Source organism: Leptonotus elevatus, chromosome 20, assembly GCF_054856555.1.
Source record: "Leptonotus elevatus isolate MCC_2025b chromosome 20, RoL_Lele_1.0, whole genome shotgun sequence".
Lineage (NCBI taxonomy): Eukaryota > Metazoa > Chordata > Actinopteri > Syngnathiformes > Syngnathidae > Leptonotus > Leptonotus elevatus.
The window spans coordinates 5,099,508-5,122,996 of NC_141258.1; the positions used below are offsets into that span (position 1 = coordinate 5,099,508).

The 23,489-nt window shown below is 39.7% G+C and overlaps 1 protein-coding gene and 1 long non-coding RNA gene across 3 annotated transcripts; one reads left to right on the forward strand and one right to left on the reverse strand.

Moving 5' to 3' along the window:
• Positions 1 to 1,326: 1,326 nt before the first annotated feature.
• Positions 1,327 to 22,409, forward strand: cpxm2 (carboxypeptidase X (M14 family), member 2). Of its 2 annotated transcripts, none has more exons than XM_086063957.1 (16): positions 1,327 to 1,560; positions 1,806 to 1,920; positions 2,061 to 2,527; positions 4,426 to 4,524; positions 7,599 to 7,708; positions 8,345 to 8,484; positions 11,200 to 11,284; positions 12,843 to 12,993; positions 13,072 to 13,160; positions 15,481 to 15,604; positions 15,944 to 16,140; positions 17,285 to 17,464; positions 19,292 to 19,589; positions 19,813 to 19,952; positions 20,223 to 20,322; positions 21,593 to 22,409. In XM_086063957.1, the coding sequence occupies exons 3-16, from the start codon at positions 2,290 to 2,292 to the stop codon at positions 21,850 to 21,852; spliced, it is 2,211 nt and encodes a 736-aa protein (XP_085920083.1). In that variant the 5' UTR covers positions 1,327 to 1,560; positions 1,806 to 1,920; positions 2,061 to 2,289; the 3' UTR covers positions 21,853 to 22,409. The 2 variants fall into 2 exon arrangements, with proteins under 2 accessions (XP_085920083.1, XP_085920082.1); XM_086063956.1 differs by having other exon boundaries at positions 1,806 to 1,918; positions 2,020 to 2,527.
• On the reverse strand, positions 13,647 to 20,081 carry LOC147156556 (uncharacterized). The gene is made up of 3 exons (XR_015091595.1): positions 19,321 to 20,081; positions 15,891 to 16,175; positions 13,647 to 13,751 (listed from the first exon to the last, which is right to left on the reverse strand). It is a non-coding gene; the product is annotated as an uncharacterized LOC147156556 (long non-coding RNA).
• Positions 22,410 to 23,489: the final 1,080 nt, after the last annotated feature.

Genomic DNA, 23,489 nt, shown 5'->3' on the forward strand with positions numbered 1-23,489 from the left:
TCGCCAGAGAGACTTAGGACTCTTTTTTTTTCTTTTTTCTTTTTCTTTTTCGCCATTAAGCAGCGACAGCACAGGGGTTATTTGCCTCTAAATTCCATTAAACTGAATTGAAGCAAGGCCTTATTAAGAGATTATGGCAGGCAGGAGGCTGAAGCCATCACTCTTCCACCTTGGTGGTTCTTCTCAGCCTCAAGCTGAGCGCAGAGGCGACTCGTTTAACATTCCATGCGTGCACAGCAAATAAAAGACTTTCATCATTCAGTAGAGTGGCGGAAGGACAATTCATTTATTGTTGCTGTCAAATGTTGACGTCAAAAGATGAATATGTGATGATTCAGCTTTTATTATTATATTATATTATTATTAATTTATTCTGTGACTAAATTAATATTTGTTATTTATATTTATTTATTAAAGACATAACTAAAGACAATGTAAATAATATGCTGTTTTTATGAAGTGTACTGTAATGACTGGTATTATTAGCGTGTCGTGCCTTTAAGGGGGCGTGGTCAAGTGAGTGACATCAGAAGCTGCAGTGAAGTCGACCAGTTGTTTCATTATGAGTGTCTGTATGTGAGTATTCTCATTTTGTGTTTATCTATTTGCAAACTCGGGTCAATTTGTGGAGACCGGGTTTTAAAGCAGACGTGGTGAAGCAGCATTTAGCTGTTATGCTGCACACAAATGGGATCCCAAATATAAATGGCAAATTTTTTTAAAATATTTTTTTAAATCAATTTCACCAAATTGTTTCTTTCTTTCTTGTGCTTTTAAATGTCTTAAAATCATTTGTTTGTTCATGTGTTTACATGTTGTCAATGTACGTTATTTTAGTAATTTTAATTAGCTACTTTTGTTTTCTTGCTTTGCGAATATTTTTTCAGCTGTTCTGTTTGTAAATGTTTTTTTTTTAAGTGTTTTGCATTTGGTTATGTGAAACAATAGCTGGCGCAAAAAAATCGGCCCTGGCATTTTGACTTCTGCCCACCTGCTCGGTCTGGTCCGGCCCACTCTTTTTTTTTTGGAACGTATATAGGCTAGACCGATTGATTTTCACCTAAGAAAAAAAAAAAGTCAGTTAATTAATCTTATCATAACAAGCACTTTGGAAATGTCCTGGAGAAGAAGAAAAAAACCCACTTCTGTAGCCTACTAAGATGACAAAACCTCCTGTTTAAATATAAAACAGATAACAACATGAGGCCACGTGTCTCCCACTTGAACCTTCATATTGGAAATAAATTGAAACATGATGCGCGATCATCCACGATGAAAGTAACTCCTCGGAATGTTGACCTCTCCTCAGCCAAACCTTGGAAGAAGGAGTCAGAGGATCAGATCGTCAGGAAGTGATCAGTTCGCGTGGGCGTGCAGATGTCTTTGCTGCCGGAAAATCGGCCGCAGAAATCCGACCATCCCCTCGACGGTTCCCGTTTTTGTCTCCCTGCTGTCTCGGATGTGGATTGGAGTGGGCGAACTGAGACAAGGAGCGTGTGCCAGTCCACCCACTTTAAGAATCCAGCGCTTCATCATCTTGTACTTTCAAGTCACACAAATGTAATTTTTTTTTTTTGTACTTTTACAATTCATTCCGCACCGCTTTATGTGCAACGAAGCAGCACGTTTCATTTAAAGCGAGTTGACTTCGCCAAGTTTGTCTTGCCTCAGCTTGATGAAATGTCAAAAGCTCCGCCGATCCGTCTCGCAAACTCCTCTATGCCCGAGGCGGGACGTTCTCTCTCTCTGTGTCCACAGACAACAATTTGGAGGGATGTTCAACTTTTTCTTTTTCACCTTATCAGGTGTTTGACTTCCCAAAAGGAGAGAGAGGAAACTTTCCCAGGCTTCCAGGAGACAGAGTGGGAGGAGATGGGAGAGGAAAAAGCGGATCTTGAACACTTCCCAGAGACTCCATGTGTGTGTAGCCTGCCTGAGGAGAAACACACACACACACACACACACACACATACACACAAGATTTCTTTTGGAGTCACCTGCCAACGTCCAAACTCAAAGCTCTTCCCCTGCCTCTCCCTCCCTCTCTGCATTTTTCACAGGCTGAGGCATCCATGGACCCTCTGGCTCCGCCGCTCTCATCAGCGACTCGGAGAACTTTGTGAACTCTGCCGGAGAAAAAAAAAAGCATTGGATGGGAAGCGGCGTGGCGGAGGACAGCAGCAGCAGCAGCAGCAAGCTCCTTAGGAGTCACCAGCAGGACTTTTAACTGGACCCCCACCCGCCCCCGCGCGCATACCCTCCCCCCCCCCCCCCCACTTGGGTGGTGTCATGACGGGTCAGCGCCCCAGCCTCCTCTTCCCCCTGGCTCTGCTCGGACTCCTGGCGGGACTGGCCGACCTCAGCCAAGGTTCAGCCAGTGATGACGAGGACTACTACATGCAGGAGTTGCTGACAAGGGAGCAGCACGCTCGGGTCCAGATGCCCGAGGGGCCGGACCGGCGTGAGCCGCCAAGGCAATACAGCAAGAAGGCGGCCAAGGGGAAGGGAGACGGCGGCAGGCAGGCAGGTAAAAAAGCACGACTGATGTTCTGCATGTCGGTTCTCGGCAGGGTTATTAAAGTTATGGAATTTTCATTTTAGTTTGTTTTTATTTCGTTTTTGAGTTTTGTTTTTGAAATGTAGTACATTTTAATTAGTTTTCAGGAGGGTTCCGTTTTTATTAGTTTTACTTTCAGTATTAGTTTTTTTTTTTTAAGTGTACCACTTTTGCACAATATTTAATAAACACCATGGTAAAATGAAAATAATAACTACTTTCTTACCTAGCGATGCATTTCGGCTGTGTTAAATGAAAACGCAGCCGAGCCGAGCCATTGGAGCCAAAAGTCAAGCACGTCAAAAATTGTCGCTGAGGAGCGACGTCATCTAAAGGGGCTTTTTCTGTTGGCTGCTGCTAGATGACGTCATCACTTCTGTGTGATACACTTTCAAACGTTCTTATCCAGTTAAATAAATATACTTAAAATCACATTTAAAATCATCCCCAAAAGCCCATACATTAAATTAATTACCAAAGACTCAAACAAAGGATATTTTCACAAAATTATAGTTGGATTTAGTTTCTTCTTTTATTTTTATTTTTAATGAATTTCATTAACAAAACTGTTAACAAAATACGGTTTTTTTTTATTATAGTTTTTGTGGAAGTGGAGGATGGCGGTTTGTGTACCTCAAGAAACTGAAACCCTGAAGTTTGTCATTATTGGGTTTTGGGGTTTGGTGGTAAGCATGAGTTTTAGTTTAGGGTTAGGGTAATGTAGTGTCTTAGTGTGTTATAATTCAGGGTTAGGTTTAGAATTGTGATCCGAGGAATTAGGGTAGAGTAAGAGTTAGGATTCAAGATCAGGATGCCAGGGCTAGCATTAGCATTAGCAACATATTTTTTTCCAAGTTTGCTTATCTGTCCTTGTCTTTTACGCGGCTTGATTAAGTCAGACAGAAAGTTCAGGATTGGCGCTGAGTTCCAGCGGCCCTCCGGGAATTCAGCGGACAGCTTAAATCAATTGACAACATGATGGATGTGCTGGGAAAACGTACTCAACAACAACGTCCACCGCACTCCATCAACGCTTTTGCGGTTGCTGCCAAGTCAACTCGATTTCCCCCCCCAAAACATTGTGAACAATGGCATAGTGTTGTCTGCTTTAGCATGAGTTCATGCTACGACATTTAGCTGTTTGTGTTGAAAAGACACTGAATAAATGAAGGGAAGCGTTAAAGACCTTGTATTTTGGCATTGCGCGACGCACAGTAGCATATGGACATCGACTAGCGCTCGAAGTGCTTCCGTCGACGGGTGTCAGCTTAATGAAGAGCAGCTGCGTACACAACCTGACCTCACGTGTCACCTGTCTGTCTGCTTCTTACATCGAACCCACTAAATGTCCTTCTAGGAGATATTTAAATACTTGAATGCAAGTATTTCCTGACAGCATCTTACCCCGTATAATATACACCTTCCTCCGACACGCTAATCCAATAACCGTATCTCCTCGATGCATCTTGAATCTGCCGAGTTTTAACTTTCTGAACGCGCGTTTGCGGCCCGCCGATGATGACCTGACGCGAGTTGGAGGATAAAGACTTTCAGATGTGCAACGGATTGTTATCACATGGGTGCACTCTTGACGTTTAGCTGAATAAAGAAAAAAAGAAAAAGAAAAAAGAAAAAGAAAAGAAAAATGTTCCCCTCATTCCATCACCAGTGGAATGTGACTCCCCGGCCCAGTCGTGCCTCTCGTAGGGGTGTTTTAATGGATGAAAGTCCGGACTATACCCGAGTTGAGGGTGTGAGTAAAATGCGATTGTCAGTCTACAACAGTTTCAAACAATCAACCCTTCACAAGCATTTTAATTGCATTTCCTCTCTCTCTCTCTGATACAATTCAATTCCTCTTCCTTTAGACAAAGCGTCCAACAAAAAAGCGGACAACAAGAAGGGCAACCCGAAAAGCCCAAACGGAAGCTCAGAAGGAGATGGACAGCCGACGCGATTTAAAGACGGTAAGTGGAAGAAATGATTCAACCCGACCATTCAATTCAATGTCGAGAGATCATTGAGGGCTAATCTGAATTTCCAAAATTGTCGAGGTGGACGTAGGACAGAAAGTAGCAGTGCAAATAAGCCTTCACTGTAACAAACTGTAAAGCAAAAAAAGCACATATTTGTTCATCATGTCAGAAAAAACATCACAAAACAGATCTTGTGGAGTTATTAAAGTTTGTGTTGCCAAATTTTGCTACCGTTTCACCATCCACATGCAACAAAAATAGCTAAATGCTAAATGAGGAAAATGACTCCTAAAATGGCTGCTTCAACACAAAATGGCGGACTTCCTGTGTCTTTTTCAGCATGACTACTAATGACAGACCGATCTGCCAAATTCCACATTGATGAATAAAGCTATCTTAAGGGACAACATTTTCTAAAATCTTGCTAGCTAAGTTATTACTAGCTTTTTGTTTTGTGGCAAGTCGTCAAACCTCACTGCCTTACTCTGCTTGCACCACATTGACCAAAACTCAAAATTCTGAATAACTCAAGGCTTGGGTGAGTTCATCTTTGAAGAGCCACTGAAAATGAGCAAAATGACCCTCCCCTAAAATGGCCACTTTACCCCAAAATGGCAGACTTTTTTGTGTGTGTGCACTTTTTTGTACATGTACTCATGATAGACATGCTCACCAAATTTTGTTGCTAGAATGCACACGGCTTAAAAAAAATGTTTTTTATCCTCTAAATGTCAATGTAATTGCCCAAATTATATAGAGTACCCAACCAAAGTAAAGCCAAATTCTACTGCTAAGTACAAAAGTAGATTCAGTGTAAGATGGGAAGAAAGACGTTCTCCTAGTCCTTGAGTTGAAAAAAAATAATTGGAAAGAGCATTCAGGCAGGGAATTATCCCTGAAAAGGAAATGTCTCGCAATAAATACAATTCTCAGAAGTGAAAACAGAGAGACATCCTCTTAAGTAAAACCAGATTTTAGCTTTTTTTCTTCTTTTTTTTTTTATCACACATGCAGGTGTATGTATCTGTATCATGTGGCTATGCTAATGATGCTAATAATGCATTAGCCAAATGTTGGGGACCACTTGACTGGTCCTGTGCTTGACCAACGTTTCAACTTTTGGCCAAATCCTTTTTGTTTGATTTCTGATCTGCCTGGATTGTCCGCTATCTGTTCGTCGCTCTTCACGCCGACCAGATGTTTTATTCCTGCACGGTTCTGCTGGAGGATTGCATACAGATGCTGTTAATGATTTAAAGCCTGGTGGGCCCGCTCGGGGGCTCTTAATATGTTATGATCGTTACGCCATTCAGTCAAGTCTGTATAAGGATTCCAAGTGGATTTTATATGCAGTGTTTGACATGTTTCTGACGGTTTTTAGCTGCTTTTAGTCTTTGGCCTTGCCTTTAGCTTTAGCCTTCAGACCTGTTATGAGGTTTTTTTTCTTTAGACGAACACTTAATGTTAACCAAACCAATGAAACCTTTTGGAGGAAATTTCATGTAATTTCATTTTAAGCTGTGCAGGTTTTATGGTTCCTCCATCATGCCAAGGTTATTATAGTTAATGAAAACTAATGCAATAACTAAAACATAGACATTTTGGTGTAACAGTCGTTTAGGAATTGTAGTTGAACAAATCTAGTGTTTCTTTGTTTTGTTTTGTTTTGTTTTGAATCTTGCACGCTTCAAATACTAAATTAACCCCTTCAGACCCACATTTTTTCTATTGGGCATTTTTTAAAACTAATTTAGACTATTTTTCCACATAAGAACAAATTTAATTTTATTTTTTTGGGGGGGGGGTTCTCATGTTTTTATTTGTTATAGTGGATGCCAGGATAGTATGGCTGCACTGTAAAAAATGGGGAGTAATATTTACTTGGAAAAAAAACTAGTAAAGGTTTCTCACTGAAATTCAAAGTCTATTTTACAAGGAGAGTTTTGAGTACATTTGACTATTTATAAAAAATTTAAAAAAAGCTATGTACAAACTCCTGACTTGGAAGTACAACATATAGAAGTAGTGGCATGGCTCATGTGATAGAGTAGCTGTCGCCAAAGTTGAAGGTCATGGATTCGTTCCTCAACGCTTACAGTAGCTTCTTTTTTATTATTTTGAAATTTTAGATACACTTGTAAAATGTACTCAAAACTCTTTGTAAAAGTTACTTCGAATTTCTGAGTGAACAAACTTTTTTCAACTAAATATTACTTGCAAATCAACATGCAATTGCGATTAGTGTATTGTGTCATTTGGGACATGATTTTCCGGATTTCGGCTTGAGTACATTTTCCCTCAGTAGTTTTACAGCAGGAATCAATTTAGCTGGTGGCACAAAACCTAAATTTTCTTATTGGATGGCAGAGTTGGATGTTTATTTTCTCTCAAAAAATGAGGGCACATTTTGTCTGGTGTTAGGTAAGCGTCCACAGTGCTCATAAAAAAACAAACACTCTTCTTCTTTTGTCTGGCTGGTCTTCTCAGATCTTACATCACTCTTGAGCGGGAAAAGTGCGGAGAACTCCGAGAAAAATTTCTAAGTTGGCCCTAACTCTTCCATCGCCATTATGGTGCCTAAAAGACCGTCCAATCTGTCATTTCTTTTCGCGTTTCTCTTCGCCTCTGCAAGTACTTAATGGCCGACGTCGGCTCCAAACTCCACTTCCAGCTGCAAAATGAAAACATTCCTCCATCATGTGCAGCCCCCCCCCCCCCCGTTTTTTTTTTATTGCGGCTGTAGTTTTCCAAAAGAAGTGCATCCAGCACACTGCCTCACCCATGCCTGTCTATTGATGTAGTCGACTCATTGGGCACTGGCAAAAAAAAAATACGGCCCTGTTTCTGAGAATGAAAATTGCTTTTCTGGGAGACAATAAAAGCAACAGGCATTACCACATTGTATGTTAAGATGGATGAAATGATGTAGTTGGATTGGATTCTTCCACACCAAATATATTCAGTTGTATTCAGAAAACTTTATTTAGCAGTGGTATAACACAGACATAATATACAATGGAGAGGGACACAGTCAAAACTCCTCACCTTATTGTTACTTTACCCAGAGTGCCCTCCCATGGGATTGGAGACGCTGAAGATCGACGACTTCCAGATGCACGCGTCCACCAACAAGCGCTACGGCCTCGGCGCGCACAGAGGTCGTCTCAACATTCAGGTGCGGCTTGTGCTTGCATGCAATATAGAAAGGCGCGAGTGATACGGAAGCGTAGTAAGAATTTGAAACAGTTTCCAGGTATTTTATATGCTACAATGTGTTTCAAAAATATTTGGATACGTTTACGTATGTTTAGAGCAGGTAAGAAGGGTAAAAAAAATAGCGCCTCGCTAGCCGAGATGTTAGCACGTTAGCATCGGTTGAATTCGGCGTCCATCTGAAATGTAATATAGAACGAACTGAGTGTTACGGAAGTATAGTAAGAATTTTAAACAGTTTCCAGGTGTTCAATATGCTACAATGTGTTTCAAAAATGTTTTGATAAGTTTACATATGTGGAAAGCATGTAAAAGGGGTAAAACTATGCCTCGCTAGCCGAGATGTTAGCACATTAGCATCGGTTGAATTTGGCGTCCATCTGAAATGTAATATAGAACGAACTGAGTGTTACGGAAATGTAGTAAGAATTTTAAACAGTTTCCAGGTTTTTTATATGCTGCAATGTGTTTTAATTTTTTTATTACATTTTTAATTAGTATACAAATGTTTAGAGCAGGTAAAGGGGTAAAACTACGCATCGCTAGCCGAGATGTTAGCACGTTAGCATCGGTTGAATTTGCGGTGCCCCCCCTGCAGGCCGGCCTCTACGAGGACGACCTCTACGACGGGGCTTGGTGCGCCGGCAGGGACGACCCGCTGCAGTGGCTGGAGGTGGACGCTAGGAGGCTGACCAAGTTCACGGGGGTCATCACACAAGGCCGCAGCTCCCTCTGGTCGTGAGTACGGACGCACGCCGAGGCGCAGATGGTCACGCGGCGAGGATGATAAATGTCCGGTAGCGCACGCTCGCTTTGAAGGAGAATCAGGGCGAGGGTAGTGGGACCGACGTAGCATCTTCAGCTAGTTTTTGGTTTCCAACTTAGATCGATGGCAATATTGATATTTGGAACAGCCGTATTGGAACTGTATCGTAAAGCCAGACGTGCTCAGTGTACCTAATAAAGTGGCCTGGCGAGAGTTCTATGTGCCATCCAGCAGGCAGCTGCAGAGGCTCGCGGCTGCCGTGACACAGGCGGCAACAATCTAGCGTTATATTTGTCAGATGATCCGTAACGGCGCCCCCTGCAATATCACAGCAAAGACAAACACATGGCAGCAGCACTTCTTTTTTTTTTTTTTTTTTTTACTGCTATTGTTCTGCTCAACAACAATAGAAGAGAGCAGGGCTGGCGTGCTGAAGGGCTACATTCGAGCTTGGAAAGGGACAGATTTGCTAGTAGATGAGGTTTAAAGGGATACTTGACTCATTGAGACATTTTCAGCAGTAAAAAGTTAATATTTTGTCCAGAATGAATTTGATAACTTCATTATTTTTCTTCTTGTACAATTAATAACTTTAAAAACAAATTTTTCCACTTGCTGTCGACAGAAGGAAGAAGGTAACAAGCAATGATGGCTCACCAGTTTTCTGGGTTTGGTTACCCACTTCCTCAGCACCGGTGATGTCATCTTCAGTCGACAGCAAGTGGAAAAATTAGTATTTTAAGGAATTCATTGTACATGAAAAATAATGAAGTTACCATATTCATTCTGGACAAAATGTCAACTTTTGCTGCTGAAAATGGCTTCATGATTCCTTAATGTGTCCATGTTTGAAATTTTTTGGGGGGGACAAGAAAAACTGTTTGCGACCATTCAAACTGTTGGCGAACATCTTTGCGACTGTTTGCGACCTTGAACGAACTCTGCCGAAAAATCAACATTTGCTACCTTTGCAAACACTCGTAAACCCTCACCAACGGGATATGTGATAAATAAATAAATAAAATATATTAATATATTAATAACATTTAAATTGAAATAATAATAAATAATAAAATAAATAATATTTAATAAAATTCAATACAATAAAATAAATAGATAAATAAATGCTCGGTGGGCCGAACTAAAGAACGGATTGGGCCGCAACCCCAGAATTGTGGCTAGCACTTGTTTTGCAGTAGTATTCGACAAATTTTAATTGGAAATAGAGGCATCGACCTCGTGAGGCTCTCATTTTGCGTGCCGCTGTTTGCACCATCCGAGGTCCACGTACAAACGCACCGAAGCCTGAGACAGAATCTCTCGCAATTTGCTCTGTGGTCCATGGAGCCGGCCTAGCTTGCGCCTTTCTCTCCACAACGGCGCCTTAATTAGCCGAGCCGGGAATTCCTCTGAGGCGGGACCGGCCGGGCGCTGATGTCTTGATCAGGGAGCGTAGGAATCTCTGCCAACCTGCAGCTAGCTCGTATGTACACTGCAGCATTCCGAGGCGCGATGGGACAACGTTGACCTACTTTACTGTCATATTCCAAATCTTCATGCTCTGAATTTGTCAACGTTTGAGTGCGGAGTTTTGTTCAGTACTTTGAAACTACTTTCGAGTATCACTTGACTTTTGATGAACTTTGTTGGAAGAGTCGCACATGTACATCATGATTCGTTTGTTTGTTTGTTGATTAGTTAGCAAGGTTATGCCAAAACACCATCATATCTATGTCCATTAAGTATTTAGTTAATTTGTTAGCAAAATGATACACACAAAGTAGTCTAGTTTTGGTAGTTTGTCACTCTACTACCAATGAAAAGCAAAGCTAGTTTACTATTTTGCAGGTTATGCACAAATAGTTAGTTTTTTAAATTTTGTTAGTTTGCTAGTTTGATTAGTTTGTTTGTTTGTTTCTCATAAGAATCGCGATTCTCATTTAGTACAATTCAGAATCTATTTTAAATGTCCCTTTATCGATTTTATTTAAATTATTTTATACTGTCTTGGCTTTGTCTGTGTGTGCCTGTATTTGGAGCGCTGTTTATGTTGTACCCGGTTTGGCCATTGAGGGGCAGTGTGGTTCCACGCGGTCTAAGACACTGTTAAGTTGTAGCCACATTAGAGAGTAGAAGGAAAAAGTCACGATCAAGTTATTCCAATAAAAGTTGTTTTTTTGCAGTGTGGAGCCGTTCTTTTGAGTGATAAAAGTGCCGCGAGTAGCGCGCTAATTAGCATTAGCGAGTCAGACTGGAGTAGATCATTACAATTCCTTGCACATCTATAGATTGAAGCAAAAATCATTGTCAATCAAATAATTTTTAATCAAAAATCGTACTGATCGAAAATCAATTCTAAATCGAATCGCAAAAAAAAAAACAGCAACAATGCATTAAATATAGCAAGCCACTTTCCTGTCTGGAATAAAATATATAAAATAAAATAAAATAATATTAGTTTGTTTGTTTGCTAACAGTTTAATTCACTGGTTATTATCATTCGTTTGCTAGTGAGTTTATTTGTTAGCTTATTTGTTTGTTTGTTCATTAGCTTATTTGTTTGTTAGCAGGGTTAAATATAAACACCGGTCAAACGTTAAATCACGTCAAATTATACTCTAATAGTATGTCAAGGTTATTTATTTATTTATTTATTGATCTCTCTTTGGTTTGGTGTTGTTGAACAGGAGCGACTGGGTGACCTCCTACAAGGTCATGGTGAGCAACGACAGTCACACGTGGGTTTCGGTGAAGAACGGCTCCAAGGATATGGTAAGGAGGATGTTTTGTTCCGTTACTGCGGGAGAATCGGCAAAAAGGATGTCTGTGCTCACGCCCCGGTTTAATGAGCTGTGAGTTAACAGTAAACACTGACGACCCTTGAGAGGAACGAGACGCTCATCTCAGATCTCGTGACCGTCGGTGATTCTAATTATTGATCCTATAAATGTGATTAAGTGACTATTCTGTGCCCTGATTAAGTCGTGCCGCAAGGGGAGTCATTCGGCCTCCGCCTTACGCCGCCCACTCCTGAGTCTTTTTGTGCCAAATGCCAAACGCCACCATTTGTCTTTCTAAATGCCAAAAGGTGCGACGGGCGTAGGCGTCAAAAACTTTAGCACAGCAAACCTCCGAAAGTTTCATTCAACGAGAAGTGCGTGAGAACGGCCACGACGACGACAGAACTTTTGACTTTAATGAGCTGTCTTTGATGGATTATGCACTGAGCATACAATCAAATGTACTGCAGTCTCCTTGGAAGTTTTCCAACAAAGTGCTAATAAATTACTGAGTGTTGGCCACCTTTAGCATGTGGGCCAAATTACAGCCCACAAGAGCATTTTGATCTGGCCCAAAGTGTTGGTTGGCTAATTTTGTGGTTTGTTAGCTTGCTAGTTTGTTTGGTTAGTTTGTTTTATGCAAAAATAACATATCACATGCCAATGACAACCAAAGTTAAAACATTCAACCCCTTGTTTAACAGCATTTTTTTGTTTTTGTTTTTAGCAAAACAAAAGATGGCTGGTTTGAATTAATTTGTTTGTTAGTTTGTTAGCTCACTAGTTAGCTTGTTATCTCATTAATTCACTGGTTTGTTTTTCAGTTATCAGTAGTTAGTTAGTTAGTTGATTAACTCATTTGTTCACTAATTTGCTACTTAGCTCTTTAGCTCATTAATTCACTGGTTAGTTTTTCAGTTAGCTAGATAGTTCATTACCTTGGTAGTTTTTTAGTTAGTTGGTTAACTCATTTGTTCACCAATTTGCTACTTAGCTCTTTAGCTCATTCATTCACTGGTTTGTTTTTTTGGTTAGCTATGCTAGATAGTTCATTAGCTTGGTAGTTTGTTAGTTCACTCGCTAGCTTGTTAGTTGGTTAACTCATTTGTTCACCAATTTGCTACTTAGCTCGTTAGCTCATTAATTCACTGGTTTGTTTTTCAGTTAGCTAGACAGTTCATTACCTTGGTAGTTTGTTAGTTAGTTGGTTAACTCATTTGTTTACCAATTTGCTACTTAGCTTGTTCTTATTAATTCACTGGTTTGTTTTTTAGTTAGCTATGCTAGATAGTCCATTAGCTTGGTAGTTTGTTAGTTCACTCTCTAGCTTGTTAGTTGGTTAACTCCATTGCTCACCAACTCGCTACTTGGCTTGTTGGCTTATTAGGTTGTTACCTGTCTTGTTCACCATTTTGCTGGTTTTTGAACTGTTGTGAAAAATCGAGTTGTCAATAACAGTTGGTGAGTTAGCGCGCGTTAGCAGGTTCATGCAACATTGAATTGAATGTGCCTGAATGTGTCCTGACTCCGCATCTCGTCTGCCTCAGTAGATCTTCAGAGGGAACAGAGAAAAGGAGATCCCAGTGCGCAACATTTTTCCGACCCCTTTGGTGGCTCGCTACATCCGAGTCAACCCTCAGTCCTGGTTCAACAGCGGCAGCATCTGCATGAGGGCCGAAATCCTCGGATGCCCCTTGCCAGGTGAGTTGGGATTACCGTATGTCGCCTTGTGATTGCTGCCAGGCAGATTTCCAACGGATATTTATTTTTACCCCACAGACCCAAATAATTATTACCACCGGCGCAATGAGGTCATAACCACCGACGAGTTGGACTTCACGCTTCACAGTTACAAGGAAATGAGGCAGGTCAGTCATTTGGTATTACACACTGTTCGCTTGTTCACTCTGGTTATTGTAAAATAGTCATGTTGTGCCTATATTTCATATCTTTATTGTTGTAAGTGTTCATTCATTATATATACACAGTATTTATTTTATCGGACAATTAATCGGTTATCGGAAAATAATTTTGCTAAATATTGGAAAATAAAAAATAAAAATGGGTTGGGCCCTAGTTTGGAATGATACACTCAGAGAGGTATACTGTATCAAGTTTTCCTAATTATTATTATTATTATGATGTCAATCAAAATAATGTTTTTATGGACTGTAATTAACAATTTGAATACAGCTCTTGAAACAGGTATGAGTATTCATGTCGTGAGGAGAACAGCTGCGTAGGTCACCATGCACATACAATTACAGTGATTAAGGAACACAAGTGCATCTGAGGTGCTCACAGTGTCCCGAACGGCTGTCGCGTACAACGGGTGAACCCCTCTGGTGCGAGTGCGGCCATGTTTTTTTGATGCGCCGCCTTGAAACGCTCCAGCGTAGCGATCAAAGCCAACTAAATGGACCGCGTCCTTCTTGGCTCTGCTGCTTCAAGGGGAGGCCCTGGCAAAAGAAAGGAGGCGCTATTTTTAAACCCCTGGAGCCTTTTCACCTCCTCTTCTCTACCCAACCCCTTTGACATTTCTTTTGAGCGTGCGAGTAGCTGATAGCGCACCTCGCCTTCAACCTTGCTGCTTTTACATAAGGCGCTGACTATGGCCCATTGTGGAGAACACCCCACGCCATAATAGTGATTAGAGTAGAAAGATGAGAAATTACCTCATTTGCTGAAAAGGGAGGATAAGAATGTGGTTGAGTATACTTCAAGATGAAGGTGCTTCAGTGCAAGGAAATTTCGAATACTTGTCAAAAGAAATATTCTCTTTATTTCATAGTGTTTCTCTTGCCTGCACTGTATTGAGTGTTGTATTTTTTGTCCAATCAGATTTTATCCTATGTGTTGCCATGTCAATCTAATCTGCCCAGTACTGCTGACTGATGCAATAAGTCTGTTCGTTAAACCAATCCGTTTTCAAATCAGCATTTTCTAATCCCCTGATTGGTTAGTCAGAGCAAAAAGTGTTCTGCAAAGTTCGACTAATAAAGAAAACTTTATTAGGTCGTTTTTTATGTGACGTTTGGGAGCCTTCTGACCATGGTTTAATGAAATCTTATTGGAAATCACTTATGTGGTTTTATGGTGCGATGACAGGAAGTAGTCATTAGGGATAGACCGATTTTCGGCACCGATATTCAGCATTTTGACGAATATCGGCATCGGCCATTTTGAATAATCATACGCCCAATCATAGATCCATTTAAAAACGTGTTTACTTCAAGGAACTAATTATTAAAATTTTCAGAGATGCTGCTGGCCCAGCACTTTCTGTTTTCGTTTGAAATAAAAACTAAGATAGGTAAAATACAACACTTCAGATATTTTAAAATTTTTGAACTTTATTTACTGTAGAAAGCAATAGGGGGCTATTTACTTAACTCATTCACTGACATTGACAGCTATAGACTTTAAAAAAAAATTATTGTAACTATTTCTATTAGTTTAACATTTGTTTCCATTTTTGTTAACAAGAGTATGAAAACCTAGATTTTTTTTGTACATTTAGAGCAGATATAAAATTGTGATTAATCGTGAGTTAACTTATCATGCGATTAATTACGATTACAAATTTTAATCGCCTGATGCCCCTAATTTTTAATAATCTTTTCTTTTAAACAACTTTTTTTTTAAAGAAAAGCTAATTATAAAAATTAGGGGCACCAGGCGATAACAATTTTTAAACGTAATTAATCGCATGACTTCACTAGTTAACTCACAATTAATCACTAATTTTATATCTATTCCAATACAATAAAAACAATTCTAGGTGTTGATACTCTTGTTAACAAAAGTGGGGGAAAAATGTGAACTAATAGAAATAGTTCAAATTGATTTTTGACGTTTATAGCCGTCAATGGCAGTGAATGAGTTAACTTTTGAAAACATGCTATGGGAGATCCCCAAATTAAAAAAAAAAAAAGGATTAATTTTTTTACTCCAATATTTAACAAACCCTAAAAGTTGTTCAATAAACATATTCTTAAAAAAAAAATATTCAGAGCTGTATTTATTTCAAATTTTGATGCCAATATTTTTCCCTTTTAGAAAATGAATATCAGCTCCAAATATCAGCTATCGGCATCCTTGACTAATAAAAATCAGTATCAGTGTCAGCCCTGGAAAAAAAACACATCAGTCTAGCTCTACTAGTCATGTTTGTTTGTCTATGCACAGATGATGAAGGTGGTCAACGAAATGTGCCCCAACATCACTCGCATCTACAACATCGGCAAAAGCCACGGAGGCCTCAAACTGTACGCCATCGAGATTTCCGACAACCCGGGGGAGCACGAAGTGGGTGAGTGCGTTTGCACCTGTTCAGCAAACTGCTCAGAATTCCTTCCAGCTGGAAAAAAAACATCCAAAACTAATTCTTCCTAAAAATGTGTTGCAGTCTGATGAATCCGTGGTTAACCAATTTTGGCCATAATGTTGATGGCAGCTAGATCTGATTTTGAGAAAGTGGAAAGAATTATGAACAGTTCAAAAAAAGAAGTCAGCGTTAGTACAAAACCTTTCAGGCTCAAGCAAACCAAAACCAAAAATGTCAAGGAAAGCCAAAGGCACTTAGACTTATGACTTACTTCTGTCTCTGCCATTTACTCAAAGGCAATTTCCTTCTCCCGTTGGCGTCCAGGTGAGCCGGAGTTCCGCTACACGGCCGGTTCCCACGGCAACGAGGTGCTGGGTCGCGAGCTGCTCCTCCTGCTGATGCAGTTCATGTGTCTGGAGTACCTGTCGGGCAACCAGCGGGTCCGACACCTGGTGGACGAGACCCGCATCCACCTGCTGCCGTCCGTCAACCCCGATGGGTACGAGAAAGCCTTTGAAGCGGTAGGTCCGCGCGCTGCACGCCTGCAACGTGTCACCTGTAATCAAGCAAATGGGATTTCACCAAGGCGAAATCTGCCAGACTGTATAAAAGGAGCAGCTTCAATCTCGGTTAGGGGTGGGCAAAATGTGGCCTGTGGGCCGTATGTGGCCCGCTTCTGTCTTAAATCTGGCCCAACGAGCATTTACGGTATCAAGAGTTCTGTATTTAATAAACTTGTTTGGCTTTTTCCCCCCCTAAAATTCTTAAATTAAAAAATATTTGTTTAATTTACATTAATTTAATGCCATTAAATAATTGGCAAATTGTTGTGTGTGTGTGTGTGTGGGGGGGGGGGGGGGGGGCTCTAAAATAAGCAAATTTGCATTTACATTGAAATAATGGCACGTCAATAAATTGTATCTTGTTAATTTTTTATTTTGAAAAATGGGAATGACAATTTTACTATCAAGAAAGAGTATTTTACATACACATTTTACATATTTTTAAGATTAAAAATCGAATGCGGCCTTCGAGGTCAAGAGTTTGTCATGACTGGAGCAACAAACACAAAATAAAACACAAATACATTTTAAATAATATAATTTTCTAGTAATAAAGTAATACAAATAAATACAATTTAAAAAATTACCTTTTTCAAAAAATTCAAAAATAAATTGGATAACATGCAATTTAAATACTAGATATTTTGTTTTGTCATTTGAGGGGTTAATAATTACAAATAAAATTTAAAATATTACACTTTTTTTTAAATCAAATATTTTTTGACAACAATTACATTTTTTATATATAGTTAACACAAAGTCACACTCTCTTTTAAACAACTTCAACGCGTTGAGATGTAACATCACATTTTGAGGGGGGTCCAAAACAATTCTGAACTATGCTGTAAAAAAAAAATCAATACATAGAGAAATGGATGAAGATGAAAAAGATGACACCCAGATTGGAGAAGAAAAACATCTTCAATCTGATTTCTCCGGTTAACTTTTAAAGTGCTACCAAATCCAGATCAAATCTGGATTCAACATTTCTATGTCAACCATGTTTACACTGCAATAAAAAAAATAATAATAAAAAACCTCTCACCCACAGAAAGCTCATGTTATCTTCGTGAAACTTGAAGGTGTGTTCCTCCTCGTGCAGGGTTCCGAGCTGAGCGGCTGGTCTCTGGGCCGGTGGAGCAACGACGGCATCGACATCCACCACAACTTCCCTGACCTCAACTCCATATTGTGGGAGGCCGAGGCCAAAAAGTGGATCCCGCGCCGGACGGCCAACCACTATGTGTCCGTTCCGGAATGGTACCAGTCCAAAAACGCCTCGGTTAGTTCGGCTTTTGAAGGGTAGTTTCGTCTTGGTGCTTTATTTATTATGGTTTAGTTTAGTTTCTGCCAAATTTCTACTTCAAACAGTTCCAACTTCAAAATATTCAAAATCCCAAAATTCCTACTTTTACCACAATTGCATATTTTTTATTCAGTTCCTGTTCCTCTTACTATGGAAATCTCTGGAACTATTTTTCACATTCTGTCAGTCATGTCATTTAGTTTGTTAAAAGTGACAAGCTACTCTGTGACTCAGAGTCGACTCCCCCACCTCCAGGTTGGCAAATCCCACATCCATGCCTAGAAAGGATTTACGGGGGGGGGGGGGGGGGGGGGCAACGCACGTGGGCGTAGAAAGCGGCGTCTATTTCGGGAGGTGCGGATGCGCCGTCGTCTGCTAGTGACAAGCGGAAATAGAATCCTGGCGTCTATAAAAAGCTCATCGGCAGCGTTGTGACGTTTTCTGGTGTGAGTCACGAGCAGGAGGGGGGTCCCAAAATAGCTGCTGAGGTGCTAGGACACCCGGCCCTTTGGCATCAGGATCAGTGTGCTGATATCACAAGGCTGCAGAAGACATTTTAATGCTATTTGACTTTTTTTATTTTTTAGACCTATACGATATTGCCTTCAATAATTACATATACACAGAATTTCTTTCATCAGGAAAAAAAATAAAATAACCACATACTGGGATTTATTTTATTTTATTGGTATTTATTTATTTTGCATAAAAAGAACATTCATTAAGTATGGCACATAACTGCTTAACAAGAAACTAAGATTGAGTGTGAGAAATATTGTGCATTTTTCATTAAAAAAAAAAAGTCAACTCAATCAAAATGATTTAGGCACTGTTTGTCCTCCATATCATTCCTACGGAAGAGGATAAGGGCCAGTGAAGAGAGAGAAAAAAGGCAGGATACTCACTTTAAAGTCAGAATTCTGACTTTATTCTCAGAATCCTGAGAATAAAGTCACAACCTTTTTTTTTTTTCTCTCTTCACTGGCCCGAATCATCTTCTGTACATTCCAAATTTGCAAAAAAGAAAGAAAAAAAAACATCTTAGACCTACTCAAATATAAGGCAGTATAAGACCAGGTAAACTAAACACACATGCAAGACATGTCTGCCATCTAGTGGTGAATAGTGCTATTACAACATAAAACTAGTCATGCATACTTTTTCCCCCCAATATTTGTTTTGGATTATTACCAATTTTTTTCCTAGATTTTTTTAATCCTCCAAGTCCTGTCATTTTTAATGGAAATGTTTATTAAATGTTTATTTTTGGGGGATTTGTAAAGAAACAAACTTAAAAAAAATATATACATTCGGGGACTGTAAATTACTCAAGGGTGTCATGTCTGCCATCTAGTGGTAAATGGTGATATTACAACTCAAAATTACAATTGATGCTTATTAATAGAATTCGCAAGTTCGCTGATATTTTTTTGTCATTATTTTTTAATATTTTGTTCCCCCCATATGTCCCATCTTTTTGCAGAAAACGTATATGGAATTTTTATCATAATTTTTCAAGAATTTTGGTGGTTTGTATTTTTTTTTTTCCAGGAAAAAAAAAACATATTTTTATGGAAAATGTATATAGAATTTTTTTATCCGCATTTTTTGATCATTATTTTTTAAATTTTAAAGACTTTTTTTTTCTGAAAATAAGCTTCTTTTTGTGGAAAACATATTGCACTTTTATCAGCATTTTTTGACACACACACGCAAAAACTTTTCAGAAACTGCCAGTTGGCCATCCCTGCTTTTAAACCCCGCCTACTTTCTGAAATCCCACCCACGTGCACCTTGCCGCAGGTTGCCGTAGAGACGCGCGCTTTGATCACCTGGATGGAGAAGATCCCCTTCGTGCTGGGCGGCAACCTCCAGGGGGGCGAGCTGGTGGTGACCTTCCCCTACGACAAGACGCGCTCGCAGGGCGTGACCCGGGAGCAGACGCCCACGCCGGACGACCACGTGTTCCGCTGGCTGTCCTTCGCCTACGCCTCCACCCACCGCCTCATGACGGCCGCCAATCGGAGGGTGTGCCACAGGGAGGACTTTGCCAAGGAGGACGGGACCATCAACGGCGCATCCTGGCATACAGCGGCAGGCAGTTAGTGACCACATTGAAATGCCAAAAGTATTGGGACGCATTGAGCATAACATAAAACCAGGCGTTAACACTCAGCACTGATGATGTCACGACAGCCATCACTCACTTCCATTTTGACTTGCTGAAGGCGTCCCAATACTTTTTCTTCATATCATGTAAAGATGACACTGTTAAGGAGACACGTGTGTGTGTGTGTGTGTGTGTGTGTGTGGCGCGTTGGCAGGTATGAACGACTTCAGCTATTTGCACACCAACTGCTTTGAGCTCTCCATGTACGTGGGCTGTGACAAATTCCCTCACGAGAGCGAGCTGCCGGAGGAGTGGGAGAACAATCGCGAGTCTCTTCTCGTCTTCATGGAACAGGCAAAGCAGCGCAAACGCGCAAAACAACACACACGTTAAAAACCCACGCACGTGAAGAAAAATAACAAACGCACACCCTGACTGCGAAGCAAGTTGGAGGTCGTTTGAGAGTTTGTCTGTCTTCACATGTGCTTGACTAGTAACATGTAGTTACGAGCATACTAGCACGTGGACCTTCGATGAATATCAAGGATTATCAAATAAATGCTCAAGACGGCGTTTACGGAAAGTTACTGCGCGCACAAAAATTCAATTTAATCTGTGTTCCAGGTGCATCGTGGGATCAAAGGCATGGTGAGGGACCTGCAAGGCAAGGGAATAGCCAACGCCACCATCGCCGTGGAAGGCATCAGCCACGACATTCGCACAGGTACGCAAAAGCACCTTTTTCTTTCTTTTTAAATCCGATACTTTTTTTTTTTTTTAGCATAATGCCTTGGAATAAATGTGGCTTTCAAAAAGACAAAAAGTTTTGTATTCAGAGCTTGAAATTGAATGCGCTAAAAAAAAAAAAAAGTACATTAGAAATATTTATTCTGGAAGTACTTATATTTAAGTCGACGCTTCTCACGACAGATGTATGCATTTTAATTAAGACATTTGCACGTAAATAAAGACTCCAAAAACTCAGTTACTCAACAGACCAGAAATAAGCAAGGCTTTTTATACTGAAAGTTTCTATGAAAAAAAACTGAAACGTGGAATGATTTTCAATATGTAATGATATTGAATGGTATTGGTGAAAAACGTGGAATGATATTGAACGATGTGGAATGATATTGGAAGGGCTGGAATGACAGAATGATATTGGTGATAATGTGCAATAGGTTGGTGAAAAATGTGGAATGATATTGAGTGATACGGATTCAGGATCATTCCACATTTTTCCAATATTACAGAACTATATGGAATGATGTGGAATAGTATTGGTGGAAAAAATATGCAATATATTGTTGAAAATGTGGAATGATGTGGAATGCTATTGTAACACATGGAATGATGTCGAAAGGGCTGGAATGATGTGGAATAACTTGAAATGATAATGGCGAAAAATGTGCAATATGTTGGTGGAAAATGTGGAATGATATTAAATGATGTGGAATGATATTGGAAAGGCTGGAATGATGATACTGAACCACATGGGATGATGTAGAATAGTATTGGTGGAAAAATAGGCAATATATTGTTGAAAAATGTGGAATGACATGGAATGATAATGGTGAAAAATATGCAATATGTTGATGGAAAATGTGGAATAATATGGAATGATATGGAATGATGTGGAATGGCTGTAATTATCTGGAATGACATTGGTGAAAAATGTGCAATATTTTGGTGAAAACATTTGGAATAATAATAATAATATTGAATGGTATGAACACTATGAAAATATTTGGAATGATATGGAATATTATTTGTGAAAATGTGCAATATGTTGGTGAAAATGTAAAATTTCTGGTATTCGGAAAATTGTTTACAAGGTGAATTAAATGAGCAAAAATTTGGAATTGTGAAAAATTGGGGAATGAGTATATATATATATATATATATATATATATATTTTACTTTTTTTTTTTTTTTTTTTTTATTCCTTAAATTGTGTTTGCCCATGTAGAATGCTAACACAATTGCGCACACAGCTGCTAACGGGGACTACTGGCGCCTGCTGAACCCGGGCGAGTACCGAGTGACGGCGAGGGCGGAGGGATACAGCATGGTGAGCAAGAAGTGCGAAGTGGGTTACGAGATGCGGGCCACCCGCTGCGACTTCACGCTGGGCCGCACCAACCTGTCTCGCATCCGAGAGATCATGGAGCGATTCAACAAGCAAGGCGGCGCCACAGCGCCCGTCAGGCCGCTGCAAGCCCGCCGCTTCGCTGAGAGACGACCGGGGATTTAATGGAAGAGCGCGGACGAACTTTTTAAGATCGGAACCAGAAGCTAATCATGACTGTGGGGACCTCCAAGATGGAAAGAGATGCCAAAATTGTTGTTGACAATATGTACAAGAAATAATAAGGCAGATTTATATAATGCAGTGAACCCCCGTCGACTGCAGGATGAAAATCACGAATATGGCGAGAATATAAGAACACGTATCAAAACACAAGATTTGAAATATTTCGTCGCACCTGTTGTACAGTTCAAACTAAATCGTTACCGCCAGCCTATGCTAACATAATAGGAAACGGGCTAATGAAATTAGCATACACGTGTTATATAACGAGATGCGAAATGATAAACCGTGACAAAGCGGGGGAAACCGCGTACTGTATATGATATAATACTCGTCACAATTCAAAAACTTGATGTAAATAATGGAAGACAAAACAAGATTGCCTGAGCATCTAATCTCGTGTATGTACATAGAGGACCTGTTAAGTTATGTAAACCACTACAGAGGCCATGCAACACATATGCGCATTACTTCCCATGAAATAAAGTACAATTATTCCAAATAAATGCTGTTTGGATTTTCATTTTGGTACTCAGCACTATATGGAATGCAGTGATGTATTTTCAAATTTCACAAATTATTAATGTTGACATTTTGGTGATTTTTGTTCTGAGAAATTTTTGTAGTCAGTTAAAGAAGAAACTGGACTCAGTGTGAGATTATAAAACATTTTGAGACTATAATAGATATTTTTCCCATTAAAACCCTGACGTATATGATCTGACACATGCATTGCACGGATAATCCATTAGAGGGCAGTATCACCCAGCTGGTGGCTTTTCCAGCAACCTTGCAAGATCGCCCCAATTGAGAAAGGAGAGACACCTATACTAATTAATAGAGGGAAATTATCTGATTTTTGAAAATACTCATGTTTGATAGGTCTATTTAGTATTATATTTTTGAGAGGTATAAATGTGCAAATTTAAAGTATGTATCAAATATGACACATCAAAAGTCATGTGGAAGAGATTTAAAAACAATTTTTTTTTAATGTGTGCTCGAAAGGACCAATAAATAAAAATTATTATAAAACAGATTATTATAAATTGGTTAAAAAAAACAATATGTCACTATATTCATATTTTCTAAAAAATGTATAATTTGGTAAAAACATGAATGTGTGTGTAACTTTGTGTACATATTATTACTCGCCTCTCACTATTTTATATACTGTAAATGAATAATTAATTATTACAAACACACAAATGAGGGAACAGATATCGTACAAATAGACGACTTTAGATTCTTATTATTAAAGTGCTTGTAAATTGACTTTTCAGTCTGAGGTTGTCAAAATGTCAACACATGGTGGCGCGAGGGGTGAAAAAAAAAAAAGAAGCACTTTGTGTTTTCCCGCCGAGGTGTCCACTTCTCACTTTTCGTGGGTTGGAGGGGAATTAATGGGCCCAACCAGCTGCGTTTATGTTCTCGAGGTGCGAATGTGCGTACGGTCCTGTCATTGGCGCCCATGCTGAGGTGCTTCCAATTTTTTCGCTCGCTTTGAGCTACGCGAGACACGGCTGAAATGTTGGTCGCCATCACGAAAACACTGTTGAATCAACTGCGGAAGGCGCAGA